Source organism: Boleophthalmus pectinirostris, unplaced genomic scaffold (assembly GCF_026225935.1).
Source record: "Boleophthalmus pectinirostris isolate CB_2022bp ecotype Guang Dong unplaced genomic scaffold, ASM2622593v1 HiC_scaffold_9, whole genome shotgun sequence".
In the NCBI taxonomy this organism is placed as follows: domain Eukaryota; kingdom Metazoa; phylum Chordata; class Actinopteri; order Gobiiformes; family Gobiidae; genus Boleophthalmus; species Boleophthalmus pectinirostris.
In genome coordinates, this window is record NW_026571541.1 from 24,805,751 (window position 1) to 24,821,485 (window position 15,735).

General features: G+C 38.2%; 1 protein-coding gene across 1 annotated transcript in view; it reads left to right on the forward strand.

The window, feature by feature from the left end:
* megf6 (multiple EGF like domains 6) overlaps positions 1-15,735 on the forward strand; it is an 87,563-nt gene that overhangs the window by 15,360 nt on the left and 56,468 nt on the right. The window contains 1 exon segment of the mRNA XM_055166957.1: positions 6,999-7,121. Coding sequence (XP_055022932.1) covers positions 6,999-7,121 — 123 coding nt within the window.

Consider the following 15,735-nt stretch of genomic DNA (forward strand, 5'->3'; position numbering starts at 1 on the left):
ACAAGAATTTTCCAAGAATCATACATTTTTCAGTTAAAATATTGCCATACTACTACCGACAGCCTGGTCCTGGTGAGCTTGAACTGTATGGGGTCAAGTTGCTCTGAATTATATTTTCAGTATCATTTACATCTGCATTTCCTACTTGTTAATATTTCCTCCATAAGAGATCAATAATTGACTTGATTGATTTACCGCCTGTGGATTCCTAATAGCCTTTTAGGGACAGGAAAAAATGTACTGGCCTTCTGACATGTTTGAAAATGGACCTACTTTTTGTCAATAACGAGAACCGCAGAAACTGTACTTTGGCCTGTGGAAAACGCAAGGTCATCCAAGCTAATAATAATCTTTGTTTTCAATTTGAATTGCAATGTACCATATAAAACTGAATTAACTTATGCAACATTCATTGAGGTAGGTCATACGTGGAGTGTGATGTGAACTTTCATGCTGTATAGAGGAAAAGATGATTGATTGGCCAAAAGTCAAAAGGAGCCTTATTGCTTGGAATGAACTGAACTTCACCTCAAAATGATGTACTTGGATCACATATTCTTAACAGACAGATTTAGCCTGGAAACTATCACTCAGAAGTCCATATTCACAGACATGTCGAGAGCTTTCATCTTCTCCAAGGTTGTTTATTGTCCCTTATAGACAAGAGGCTAGGGTGATATTGCGCAGATCCAAGCTTATAAGCTATGTGTGCATGGATAGCGTTGTCCGTCTTGTGCAGGTCATGGTAACAGGTGAAGGAGTGGGCAGAAGTGGAGAGATGCGAGGGGAGTGCGGAGTGGTAGATGTAATGATGCATGGGCAGTTAATAAAGAAAAGAAACACTGAAGGTTATGCAGCTTATGTGAGAATGGACACATCTGGATATATTTACGACTCTGGTGGATGAAACAGGCTGTAGAGGTGCAGTTGGCAGTTGACATGTCATTAGGTTGTATTGTAAATGACCTTCCAAGCAGGTTAAAGATCCTATATTACACAACACAACTCCAGCATTTTTTTTTTTTTTTTTTTTATGTACCATCATATTCTACACTTTTTATCTTATTCTTCATAAAAACAGATAACTCTGTGGTTTAGATCTAGTCAAACGTGTGCTGAAAGAAACATGATTATTGTACTAGTGCAGTGTTTCCCAAACTTTTTTTCTGGGGACCTATATTTTAAGTCACAAATCTTCACGACATCAATAGACATTATTTGTAAATCACAAAATAAAGGTGCATTTGACCATTATTGAACATTAATAAGGATATTTTATTGTTGACTGAGTGATCGTGTCTCTCTGAACAAATAGTATTACGGTACAGTGGTCCCTCGTTTATCGCGGGGGTTACATTCTAAAAATAACCCCCAATAGGCGAAATCCGTAGTCTGCTTTATATTTTACAGTTATTATATATGTTTTAAGGCTGTAAAACCTCTGACCACACACTTTATACACTTTTCTCAGACAGAACAGTTACAACCCTTTTTGCATCCTTCTTAAAACTTATTTCTGCTATGACCTTATGTTATCTTCCTCCTTCTTTATGTAAAGAACAGAAGATTAATTTATTCCACAGAGTCCTGCATGGGTCCATTTTTGGAGACCCGCACCCGCCCAGTATACAAAAAGCATGCAAAATTGAAAACAAAACAGCTAGGCTGCGAAAGGTGAACCACGTTATAGTGAAGGACAACTGTACTCAAGTTTTAAACAATGGAAAACTGAACCAGCAATAAAAAGGATCAATAAATCACCTATTTGGACATTAAATGTAGCCCATTTCTTTTTCTTTTCAACATTCAGTTGAACCAGCAATATTGGAACAAAATAGTCAATAAAATAATTAAAAAAGACTATAAATTATACAAGACCTGTCTTAACATTTCACCATTTCTAATGAGATAAGTGGGCCTGTCTGCATTTTTGGAGTGATGTAGTGAAAAGTGAAATTTGAAAATCTCTTGCAACCCACCTGAGGGTCCCAAGGCAACCCAGTCTTTGGGAAACAATGTATTTGTGTGTCAGATATTTTTCCTAATCGTAAATCTCTAATATTTTTCCCTAGTTAGCCATAGCCAAAACATGTAAATAACAATAAATACAGGTCTATGTTTCATTTAATCTGAAGGGGTCATTTTCTAATCAGAGTAAATTAATCAAACACAGACAGAATGTAACAATAGGTGATGGTAAAATATTCCTGGAATGAGCATTTTTGTCTATAAAATGTCAAATAAAAACTTAAAAGCACCATAATGCAATTTTATTACTATCTTCAACATGTTTGGACTGACCCACACCCTGGGAGATACAACCGATGTCACGGTTGCACTCTTTTCCATTTCTACCCACTCTCTTGAATTTGGTGAAAATCAATTTGGCTGTATTACTTGAAGCAATGGTTTCTTGTTATTTACACATCCCAAAAGAACAATAATTGTCTTTGTTTTGTCTTACTATTTCACATATAATATATTATCAAATCCAGTGGGAGTCGTCGGCTGTTCATACACCATATTCCTGTAAGGCATTTATCCTTTCTGCTTCTTGTTATAAATCAGTCTTATGCTTATTAGATGATGTAGTGTTGCATAGAGACACCTGAAAGGGTCCATATGATGCTATTTTTTGATATGTTATAATGTTGTTTCCTCATCAAAAACATACCCCGAGATGTGTTTTGTTTCATTCATGCACATTTAACGCACAAACCCTGCATATTTAGGCTGAGTACTTCTCACAAACACTAATACAGGAAGTGCTCCACTAGAATCATTTAGATAATTTCAGCCCTGGAATTCTTTATCTCTTCTGAACTAAAGGTAAAAATGTATCTGTTAACTTGAAAATTACAGCTTCATGACATCACAAGGTGGAGCATTTTGAGCTTTGGAGATGTAGATAATAATAAAGGGTTACTCAAACATGTGTGAATGAAACATAACGTAACTGTAGGGATATTTTTGAGGAAGTAACAGCACAAAACTCACCAGAGTCAATTTTGCATAATATAGGACCTTTAAGGAATAAACTCTAGAAGAATCCTTATGGAATCTTGTACCATGAAGAATGTTGCGGATGTTTTTCCAGCTGCATGGAGATGGGAGGTACATTATAATCAGTACATCACAGACACCTTCTTTACTGCAGGAATTGTCTCTTGCTTTCTAAAGGGAAAAGTAAAGTGTTAATGCATCAGCTTAGTGCCCTGATGTTGATGCCTAGTGACCATAAGCTGATATGGAGAGTTCATTAGGGCAGTGGAGATCAGAGGGAAGAAGTGTAGGGGGCAGGGCACTGGGAGCAAAATCCTGTGACACCTTTTTATGAGTAAATGAAAAATACTAGTACAACCACGTCTCTGGTGAGTAACTATTTAAGTATATCAGTATTTCTACTCTGATGTTTACTGTATAGACATTAGTGAAGAGAAGAACATGGAGAGAGGTTGATGTGGCTGATGGTTATGCCGCTATGGGGTGGAGGTGGGTTTGCATGTATCAGAAGTTATTATTGGATTAGAGAGAGAATGATATAAATAAAGCAGCAAGGTTAGCAGGCATTGGCTGACAGTGACAGTCATGTGACAGCAGGTAAGGACACTTCATTTGCTGCTGTAGATGAGATGCCAAAGCCAACGTGACCTGCATTACCTTTGAAACCAAGTGTGGGTGTGGCCTGTGTCATGATTATGGCGACCCATCCTTAGTTTCTGAGGACATGTGGATTGTTCATCTAGTGTCTTTCTCTAACCTGTACATTCAGGTTGCTTGGTATCAGTACTGTTTGTTAACTTTACCCACAATAGTTTTGAATAATAGCTTTACAAATGCTTGTTTTTTACATCTTAAATCAAAACATCTTAAAACTCAAAACTGTACTCATACAGTTAGACAGGTAGAATCCATAGCAAAGGAGAAATTCAATTTTGTCAACTGGACAAAAGTCGATCAAAAACTTTTGTCCAGTTGACAGAATTGAATTTCTCCATTGCTGTGTACTCATATGGGATACACAGTGCACTGAAACATTATAAAAGGAGAATTCTCATTTGACAAAAGAGAGCTATGCAGCCACTGCCGGGGGTCCAGCATACAGTTGTTCACTACTCTATGATCATCTGGTCATGGTTGTATCTCTCCAATGTCTGATGGCCGTGATTGACAGGCGAATTAACCAATTGGGGGCATGCACGGTCCGAATCAAAACGAACATGACTTCTTATATGGAAAAAAAAAAGGAAAAAAATTATTAAAAACTCACAGAAGACTGAAATACATCATAGACTTCTGTAGAATCAATGAGTGAAGCACTAAAACTTTGTAATTTTACTTTGTTCAAAATTATGGCTGACCAATTACCTATTTTTTTCATATAGATATATATTATCTAGGTAAGTTAAAATTACTTAAATTAAGATAACTGTACTTTATTTGAGTAGATTCAACATGACAAGTAAAATTATCTGCCAATGGAATAAGTGTGTTTTTTTAAATTCAAGCAACATTAGATTTTGTTTTTTATTTAAAGTGCAAAAAGTTGTTTTTCTTATTTTAAGTGTAGCAAGATGTATTTTCATATTTTAAGTACATAAAGTCTTGTTCCACTGGCAAATAATTTTACTTGTCAAGTGAAATGTACTCAAATCATGATAAAACTTTCTTAATTCAGGCCAATTCATCATTGGCTAGATTTATTTATTTTTTTGCATTGCATTGCATTGCATCACTGGACTAAACAAATTATGGTACTGTCTGAATGTGGCTTGAGAAGTCATTCAGTTGACTTATGTTTGTCTTATCTAAAAAACATATTAGACTCTTCATATTGCCATAAATATTTGGCAAAAAGAAACAAAACTGCACAACTGAAGTCCTAATGGTTCTTGTTCTACCTTTAACCTTTGTTTAAATACCAAAACACCGGGAGGTTGGGGAAGACTTTGTGTTAAAATTCTATACTACTGTGATTAAAAAGCTTAGGGTGAAGTTGAAACTTAATTACAAGCCAAGTAATGACCAGATGCCTTTATTTATAGACTTACCGAGGTTTTATGGAGGCTATCACTGAAACTAGTGCTGTTCGGCATGCAACACATTCCTTGTTTTCCTCCTATCACCTATCCTTTTTCCACTAAGTTCTCCATGTGAAATCTCCAGGTGATTGCCAAAGCTGAGAGGTCCTATTAAATACTTTTTACAGATGGGGACAGAGCAGTGGAGTTCACTTTCATTTCCTCTGTTTCGTCCCCGATGATCAGGAAGTGCCAGCATAAGTGATTCATTTTGTGTTAAAATCTGTAGGGCTTTGTGGTCCACTGTGGCGATATCTGCATTTTATATCCTTAATCTGATATAGATAATAGTGTTCAAAGGGAAGTCTTAAATAATAATAGCATGGGAAAGAAACAGTTTGTGCCAAGGAAAGTAAGACAACACAGGCTTTAGATCGAGCTGAACTAATGTTGTTGAACTGCTGCTATGGACCAGTGATTCCCAACCATTTTGTCACAGTCTGAGTAAACCCCAACTCAGATAGTAGGTAAATAAATCAGTTTACTTTAATAGTAAGCTATATTATCAATTGTTACTGTTTTCTTGTCCAATATTTCGCAAAATTGAGCTTTAAGCCATGTTCAAATGTTGTTATCTCATCAAAAACATATCTAGTGTTGTTTTGTTTCATTCATAACAAAGCTCTGTTCCACCTTGTGATGTCATGAAGCAGTAGTTTCCAAGTATATGCTATAGTGCAATCCAAGTGCTACCTTTTGCCTTTTGTTCAGTAGAGATCTGCAATTTCAGGGATGAAATTATCCAAATGTTTCTATTGAAGGTGTATGCAGTTTAAAAACACAGTGGAGCACTTGGTGTATTACCATATGGCATCACAAGTGTTTTCAGTATGGGAAAAACACACTAAATATGCAGGGTTTGTCTGTTAATCATCTGTGAATGGAGCAAAACACAACTCCAGTTTCAGTTTTTGGAAGGATGTGAAATGAACTACAAGGAACATTTTGTATTCTTCTTTTAAAATGTGATGCCATTCCAAGTATTCCTTCTGGTAACTGCTTGCATACATGTGTACTACTGGTTAGGAAACACTGGACTGAACAGGTGTAATTATCATTAACAAAAAATATAGACTGAATGAAAATCAACACTTTATCAGGAACAACTTAAAGGTGCACTGTGTATCTTTTTGGTTGGGGGTCTGTCACCTGCTTGCTTCCATGGTAATGTCATGGTAATGTCATTGCTCTGCCTGGAATGTCCCACAGTATGGCATTAAACAGCTCTAGCTTACATTTATTCAATTATAATTGATTTTATAGCTAAAAAATATCTAGAAAAACATGCATTCAAATGATTTTCCTCATGGAGATGGTATTGCTTTGTCTGGAATGTTTCACGGTACAGCTTTAAACCTTCCTCATGGAGACCAAACCAGACCAGGTTAGACCAGAATGCCTGTTTTTCTAGGTATTAAATGTAAGGTAGAGCTGTTTAATGCCATACTGTGGAACATTCCAGGCAGAGCAATGGCATATTCATATAAACAAGCAGGTGATGGACTCCCAACCAAAAAGTTACATATTGCACCCTTAAGAAAATTTTAACAGTCGTGTCTACAACAACAATCGTATTTGTGTTTTTTCATACCACAAAAAATCTATAGACTTACCTTGTGAATGTGATATCCCTGGTTTCAATTCAAATATCCTGCACTTTCGCTTAAAGATTTTCACTATAATTTAAACTCGCAATGACAGATTGTGAGAATGGCGAGGGAGAGAGTGAAAGTACCCTCCCACACAATTCTCTCCTTTAAGATGTAAATAAAACTTCAGGACGGAACCCCGCGAGGATTAAGAAAGCGGAGCTCAAAAGAGTCAAATGTCCGCTGTCTTGTCGCACATGATTGAGCTGCTGTTTTGTGCACTGTGCATTGTGTTGGTTCAGTCGGCTCCATAATGCTTTTCTTTCAGATGTTAACGAATGTGAAGTGGACCAAGGCGGCTGTGAGGGCTACTGCTGTAACGTCATCGGGAGCTACTACTGCAAGTGTCCGGAGGGGAGCAGACTGGGCCCTGATGGCAAGTCTTGTCAAGGTAAGATGGCCGTACTGTAACATGCAGACTTGTCACAATAATTACTATATCAACTTCAATATAAGAAAGCGGGGGTCAATATTTATCATGTGTACATTTTCTTTGCACTAGGTAGATATTTATTATTTTTTGGCTCTAAGATAAGATAAGATTTATACTATAGAAAGTTCTGTGACATCTACTAAAGTGTTTCATTCTTCTGTTTGTTTATTGCAGCTCATGGTTTGAAAATATTGGACATTTTGTAGTTTTTGTGACTTGGGTGATTGTGTCAATGGTATGAATTAGTTTAAATATTATCGATTATTATTTATATTTACAGAAATATATTGAACTTCAGAATTTGTTATCGTGACAGGCCCATTAAAATTTCAGATAGTTAGTGCTTCTCATCTCAGCAATCCCAACCTTTGTGGTACAGCACAACAGTAAACGAAGCAGTCGACATGGATGTAAACAAAGCCATACATTTTATGTTGGCAACGATTCCCGAGATCAAGGATTTAAATCCGGAACAAGGAGAATGTTTGGTGAATTTTATTAAGGGGGAAGACGTTATTGTCCTTCTTCCTACGGGATTTGGCACATTACATACGTCACCACCACATAGCAGTGATTTGTTAAATAAAAAAAAGTACCTGCCTAATCTCAAGTGCACAAATCCTAATGCTGTGAGGTCACAAGGTTTCCACAAAGTGAAACCGGCTGATTAATCAGTCTATGTTCTCACTGGGTCTGAATAGGTTTACTCCAGGCATTCTCCTTTGTTGCATCAGCCTACAAAACTCACAGTTGGTGAATTCTCAAGCTAAGTATTTTCAGAGATCTCCTATCCCAGTACTAACCAGGCTTCTGAGTTGATACAAAATTTGGCATTCTCAAGGTGGTAGATAATCGATGTAATATTATTCTGAGTTTTTAGGGTCCTGGACAAAGTCCTCAGACACAACTCAACAGAACTAAGATTGTTTAAAGCTTCTCTGTGTAACTTTTTTGCTTGTCTCCATGGAGATGTTACAGCTTTGCCTGAATGTTCCACTGTGTTGCATTAAACTTATCTGCATTTTATTTAATTACATGTGTTTCTATTATTCAAAAATCCATTCAAAACATGCATTTTCACACATCAGGCTTATAACTTGACCAAGTGGCGCAACCTATATGTGTCCGTGAAGATAAATATAATTAATGTCATACTCACCACCGTGGAGACAAACAGGTGGCGTATCCTCCACTAGAAAAGTTACACAGTGCACATTTAATCTGAGATATCAAAAACATTTTTTACATTAGACGATCTTTGCTTCTTGTTTCCTCTTTAGTCACACCATTTTTAGTGGAAATGCTACAGGCTGCTCCCACACAAAGTACAGCATAGTGGGCTAAATTACTAGCTACAACATAAACTGCAGAAAATCCATTATGAAGAGACATGGTTTACATTAGACCCATTGTCCTCAAGTTTCAACAAACATCTTGAATACATTTTTCATTATCATAAACCTTTCTGTCTTACTCTTACAATAAAATCTCTGCCTTGGTTTGTTTACGTATTAATTTCTATTTAATCTATTTAATAAATCATACATGCTTTCTATATTAACAATAGAATTAGATCATAGCATGTGTTTTAGGGCTACATAATAAATCAGATTTCCCTCTTACAGTATAACATCAAAAATCTGGACACTAGGGCTGAAACGGGTTAATCACTTAATTGCAACTTATTGATTATTGGAATAATTGTCATCTTCTTTTAGTAATTGAATAATCGGTAACCCTGGACAGTACATAGACTCCAAATTATGCCATGTACTGAGGTTTTACTGAGAACTGATACTTGATATTGAATTTATACTTTGCAGCGAGATCACACTGGGGGTGTTCTACATGTATCTCTATTGACGGAATGTTCAGCAATTACCCTGGTGACACAATCCATACATGAGCAGACAGTAACAAATAGATTTAAAAACACCAAGAAAAAATCCATCCATCCATCCATTTTCTTCCGCTTATCCGGAGACGGGTCACGGGGGCAGCAGTCTAAGCAGGGACTCTCAGACTTCCCTCACCCCAGACACATCCTCCAGTTCCTCCGGGGGAACCCCAAGGTGTTCCCAGGCCAGCCGAAAGACATAGTCCCTCCAGCATGTCCTGGGTCTTCCCCGGGGCCTCCTTCCGGTGGGACATGTCCAGAACCATGCCCAAGAGGCATCCGGAACAGATGCCCGAGCCACCTCAGCTGGCTCCTCTCGATGTCAAGGAGCAGTGGCTCTACTCCGAGCTCTTCCCATGTGTCTTAGGGTTAAATCGAGAGCTTCGCCTTTTGGCTCAGCTCCCTCTTCACCAACGGTCCGCTACAGCGACCGCATCACTGCCGACGCTGCACCGATCCGCCTGTCAATCTCACGTTCCGTCCCCCCCTCACTCATGAACAAGACCCGAGATACTTGAACTCCTCCAATTGAGGCAAGGACTCTCCACCCACCCGGAGAGGGCAAGCCACCTTTTTCCAGTCGAGAACCATGGCCTTGGACTTAGAGCAGCTGATCTTCATCCCAGCCACTTCACACTCGGCTGCAAACCGCCCCAGTGCACATTGCAGGTCCTGGTTTGATGGAGCCAACAAGACAACATCATTTATGATTAATGAACAGTAGAGATGATCCTGTGGTCCCCAAACCGGACCCCCTCCGACCCCTGACTGCGCCTAGAAATTCTGTTCATAAATACAATGAGCAGAACTGGTGACAAAGGGCAGCCGTGGTGGAGTCCAACATGCACCGGGAACAGGTCTGACTCACAGCCGGCAATGTGAACAGGGACCGGACAGCCCTTAGCAAAGGGCCCCAGACCCCGTACTCCCAGAGCACCCCCCAGAGGACACCACGAGGGACATGGTCAAAAGCCTTCTCCAGATCCACAAAGCACATGTGGACTGGTTGGGCAAACTCCCATGAACCCTCGAGCAGCCGATGGAGAGTGTAGAGCTGGTCCAGTGTTCCACGGCCAGGACGAAAACCACACTGATCCAGGAAGAGCAGAAAGAATACAAAATGGATTTAAATAACACATGTTCAGGAGCCTGTGATCAATACGAGCGTTCATGGTCCTGTTTAGGTCTGATTTTCAACAAAAATGTGATAGTGACTGTAATTTTATGTGTTTATGTGTCTGCAAATCAGCTCACCTGTTGTATTTCTAACCAAGTCAGCTCTTTCTAGTCAGATTGAGTTAAAATAAAGCTCAGATATTAAGTCTAACTTGAGCATCAGGTGCAAAGTATCAATAGGTTTTATCACTTCTTGTGTATGTTTGCAGCATGCGGGAAGCACTAGTCCTTGCTTTGATCCAGATTTAGATGAATTAAGTTGCGATTTTGGCATTATAAATAGTATTTTTTGTTTAATTTCTCTGAGCATTTTGAATATTACAGTATTCTGTGCAGCCCCAATTTAAAGACTTTCAATAGGATCATAGCATGCATTTCCACAATTATATTAGTTTGGATTATATGTCAGAGAGGTTAGGATTTAGCTCAAGCCGGTCTGGGTCAGTAGAAATACCAGGCAGGCTGACTAAGCTAGCCTGTCTAGACTCTGTTGTAAAAAAGTGTTGTGCCAGTCCAAAAACAGTGCAGTCTCTTACAGCCATGTGTGGAGATAGTAGCAAACTCTGAGGTCCATTTGTTTTTGCAGAGCTACAGGTGCGAACAAGCTGCTGTGACCTTCAACCTCATAGACAGGAAATAGTCACTCTGTAATCATTTAGAGACTTACTGGGAAAGCAGCTGTCGGCTTCTTCCTAATGTGTGGTCAATATTTATGAGAAAACTGTTTTTTGTACACGTAAACAGTAAGCTCTTTTGAATTTAACGATAACTCATAAAATTGTGAAGTTACTCTGGTAAATGTCATTCTGTTATGTCATTTTGTGTTGACAAGTTCTGTTCATTTTTACTTCTTTCTTTCTTTCTTTTTCTTTTTTTTTTTTAACCAAACATTTAAAAACAGTTAATGCCATTTACTTCCCCAGCAGCTATCTTATCTTACTTTAGTCTTCACCACTTGTCAAAACCTGTTTCCAAAAAGGCAAACAGAGGTCCATCACGGGCATATTATTATATTACATGCTAATTTCACAGGTAAACAACATTGTCTGTTTACTGTACAAATTAAACATTTATTCATCTATAACTTATTGGGATGTAACAATAACCGAAGTATTGTGATATTGTATCGTCAAAGTTCTCACAATAATATCGTAGACCATCACTAATTACAAGTCTCTTGGCTTAAATTAAAAGTTATGGTACAGCAATAGCTAAAAAAGACAGAGGGAACTACATAGACCATCATTCTTTGCTCCATTTTAGTGCAGACTACAAGAAGAAATAACAGTTCTAAACACTTTTAAATCTTAGTTCTTTGGAACAAATATCGCAATAAATATCTTGAGAAGTATATTGTGAAAATATCGTACAAAGATTTGTATATTGTTACATCCCGAATCGTGAGCCTCCCCACCATATCATGAGCATTACCATGATATCGCAATATATATTGTACCGTGAGGTTCATACCATGATGATATCGTATCGTGAGACTTGGATATCATTACACAACTAATAACTTATGACTCAAAGTACTCATAAATGGCTGTAAATTGCAGTACTCCACACATACTATCAAATATTAAAAAAACAAAACAATTAAAGGCAGCAGCTCAAGTGTTTATCCACTGATCCAAAGGCTGGCAGTTCAAATCCTGCTTTCAACATAAATATCATTGGTTGAGTGGTTAGATTAACAGATTTACAGGTTAAGGTGTGATGCCAGCACCCACAGGTGATGAATGCCATTGTGGTGTCCTTTTGCAAGACACTTAACCCACCTTGCCCCCATTCTCTTTGCACACTGGTGTAAGAATGTGTGTATGAATGTGTGAGTGACTGGGTGAATGGTTATTTGATTAAATCACGTTGAGTAAGTGGAAAAGCGCTGTATAAAAATGTGACCATTAACCATTTAACCATAGACTGTGTATACTATTAAAATACTGTACACATAGTATTAAAATGAGAGTTTAAGATTAAGATATTCTGGAACAGACCATCTCATTACCTGATACCGTCTCATTATATGATTTATTGAAATTAATTGAACTACGAACGTCTTAAGATTAGAATCTTTTTTGGAGTGGAGTCCTGGTCCTAGAAGTGAAAATCTCTTGCCAGAGAGCACAGCAGCAGTATGCACTTGGTCGAGTGAGAAGCAAATTAACAACCCACCGTCAGGGGGGGGGGCAACACTCCTAAACCTCTGCACCACTTTATTTGGTTTCATAAACATTTCTTAGTTTTTATGAAGTCTGTGGTTGCACCTACCTTATTAGCAGACGTCACATTTTAATTTTACAATCATAGTGAAAAGGAAGATAAAAAGTATGACTATTCACAGGAACAAACACATTTTCAATCACCCTAAAAGATAAGAAACTTTCTGAATGTTAAAGTATTAAATTAAAATTAAAATGTTGAAACACTCCTAAACCTCTGCACCACTTTATTTGGTTTCATTAACATATCTTAGTTTTTATGAAGTCTGTGAGGGATGTCTAGTTTACAAAATGGCCCTTACTATTCTAATACGTTTTGACTGCTTGAGTGGACGTTTTTGTCAAAGAACAGAAACAAAGTCACCACATTTCAACCACAATAGTTTTTTATGGCCAAAGCAAACTCTTCATGTCATATCCTTTTAGTCTATTCCGTGATCCTGCCCGGCTCCCAAAGACCACCTGTTGATTGTCTGGCTGTTTGGCAAGGTACAGCCTGTATCTCTGTGCACACTCAGATGCTTGGTCAGCTCAGTTTATTGCAGAGACCTTCAGCCCTATGACCCCTGACACTGGCTTCACCTCAGCCAATGCTGCCCTTACTGCTACACAGACAACACTCAGGCTATTGTCTGCTCCGCTGAAATCCTTTCATGCAACAAATGAGTGTTAACTTTGACAAATCCTTTGCAAAAGTGTGGAAGAACAAAAGAGGCCAGACAGAAAGTGTAATACAAATAGTTTGTTTTGGATACAGATGCAGAGTGGATGGGGTAAGAATTCAACAAATGAAAATCAATTCTAATCTAAAAATATGCTTTGTATTTTGGAAGTAGCCATTGGATCTACAGTTGTCTAAAGGGGACAGTGGAGTAAAACTTCAAAAGCACTTTTTACTATCTCTGTATGGCCATGTATGTGACACAAACTGCACTCTCAAGACTACAACCACACAGGAGTTCATGCAAAAAAACTACAGGAAAGTAGGAAACAGGCCATTTATATGTAAAAGCAGATTAAAATCATGATTAACTCCCAAATCTTCAGCCATCTATGTCTACGCCTTCTCATTTCTGCAGTTTCTTATTCTCAATTCTTAACTAATTTAAATTGTGGCTGACTAATATGCCACTGGCTGACTGAAGGACTAAAGGCCATCAGCCCTAATAGTTATGAGGTCAGAGGGGTTGTTCCAGTGGATTTGCACAAGTGCCTTTCTTGATGTTGAAGTGAACCACCTGACACAAGCATTTAAGAAGTTGTAAAGTTGCATTAACCTACATACCATTCCAAAATGTTACTACCATTTAACAGTTTCTTTACATAATCTGTTATTTGACCATTCTTGATTTAAGACTCTTCATACTCAAAAATCCAAAAAAGACAGTGAATGATCTTTATCTTTGCCTTTCTAAACTGATCTTTGTCATCTACGTTCAGCTATATTCAAATAAACTGACCTTTTAGGACAATTTTGTGAACAGTTGTCATGTTGAAATCAGATCTAGCTTTTACTGATAACATTTTGGATTGCAGATTTATTCTTGATTAAAAAACACTGGATATACTTTATGAGTCTGCCAAGGGCTGCCAGTTCAATGCTGAAATTCATTTGGTTTAATCTAAAATGCCTCTCTTTGATATGAACCCTCACTACTTAAACCCCAGAACCTGCAGCCAATCTTCAATGCTAGTACAGCCTCTGATTGAATTCTGATGAACTCTGTCTGTTTATGCACTGGCAAACCAGATTCAGTTATAATTATAGCACATTTAAAAAAAAAAAAACAGCAAGGGCGCCGGCAACATATTTAAACAAATATTAAATAAGACTTAATGCTACATACATGTGGACAATAACAGTATTGTATTTGTTAACAGCAGACTGCAGTACAAGGTCTTTGCAATTAGTTGTTACAGCCCTATAATTATTGTTCATCTGGTACAACAACTCTGCTTTGTTACTCAGCCACACAAACACACAGCATTGTATTTGTAAATTTTCAGCCATTACCTGTAGGTGTAAAATGCTTTGACCTTCAGAAACCATAAGTGCTGGTTTTGCATGTAAACCAAACCACATGTTCCTAATGTTAGCCCAGTGTATTCTGCTCTGGCTCTGCACACTCACTTTGTCATCAGTACAGTGCAGTGAAACAGGCAGGACAAGCAGCTGATGCCTTGTCCAGATGTGCAGTTATAGGCTGTATTTGTCCTTGAGTAGAGCATGTTCAGGTATGCGAGGGGCTCCTGTCTGCAGAATACAACCTCTGCCCGGGAATTCACGGCAATATTCTGGAAACTAATTGATTGCGTGCACACTGCTTGGACTGCACGTTAAACCATTCATCATTCACTCCATTACATTATACTTGTAGATACTGGATGGTCCCCAGAGGTGTCCAGAGTGATTGTGTTGGCGTGAGGCTATTTATGGTCAAAATGGAAAGCAGAAAATAAATATGTATATCATTTCTCAGACAGCTAGAGTTGTAATGAACGTAATGAAAGTATTGTTACCCAGATATTGATAAAAGTACTGTATTTTCCAGACTATAAGTCACTCAGGAGTATAAGCCACACCAGCCAAAAAATGCGTAATGAAGAAGAAAAAACATGTATAAGTTGCACCGGACTATAAGTTGCACTTTTTTGGGAATTTGTATTTTATAAAATCAGAGACCAGAAACTGACATTTCATCTTGAAAGGCAAGTTACAGTCATAACAACAGAACAGAGAACAACAGGCTGAATAGACGTTAATATGTTAATGTAACATATGAACAGTTATTCAGATAATTATAGCATAAACCACATAACATACGTTTATCAAACCCCCAATCTCACTCCACATCACTAAATCCATTGAATTCTTCATCCTCTGTGTCACTTCTGAGCAACTCCGCGACCTCTGGAGGTAAACAGAGCGCCACTTCCCCTTCTGTGTAGCTGTTGTGAGACTCAGCATCAGTTCCAGTTAGAATTAGGCCTTTCTGAATCCAGACAGGAGGTTCTCACTGAAGTCCACGCTTTGCTGATCCATCCAATGACTTCCAGGAAAGTTGCATGGCGCACCCTCCCGCTTACTGTGAAGCTTGTTTTCTCCAGCCCCACTTTCTGCCTGTCCCTCACAAGTTTCTTGGTCACTCCAAACTTCCTTTCTGCTGCTCGATTACCATTTACAGCTGCATATTTCACTACTTGCAGAAGGACAGCAGCTTTTTCTGCAGGAGACATGTGCAACTGAGTGCGAAGTGAGAGTAGTACTGGAGTA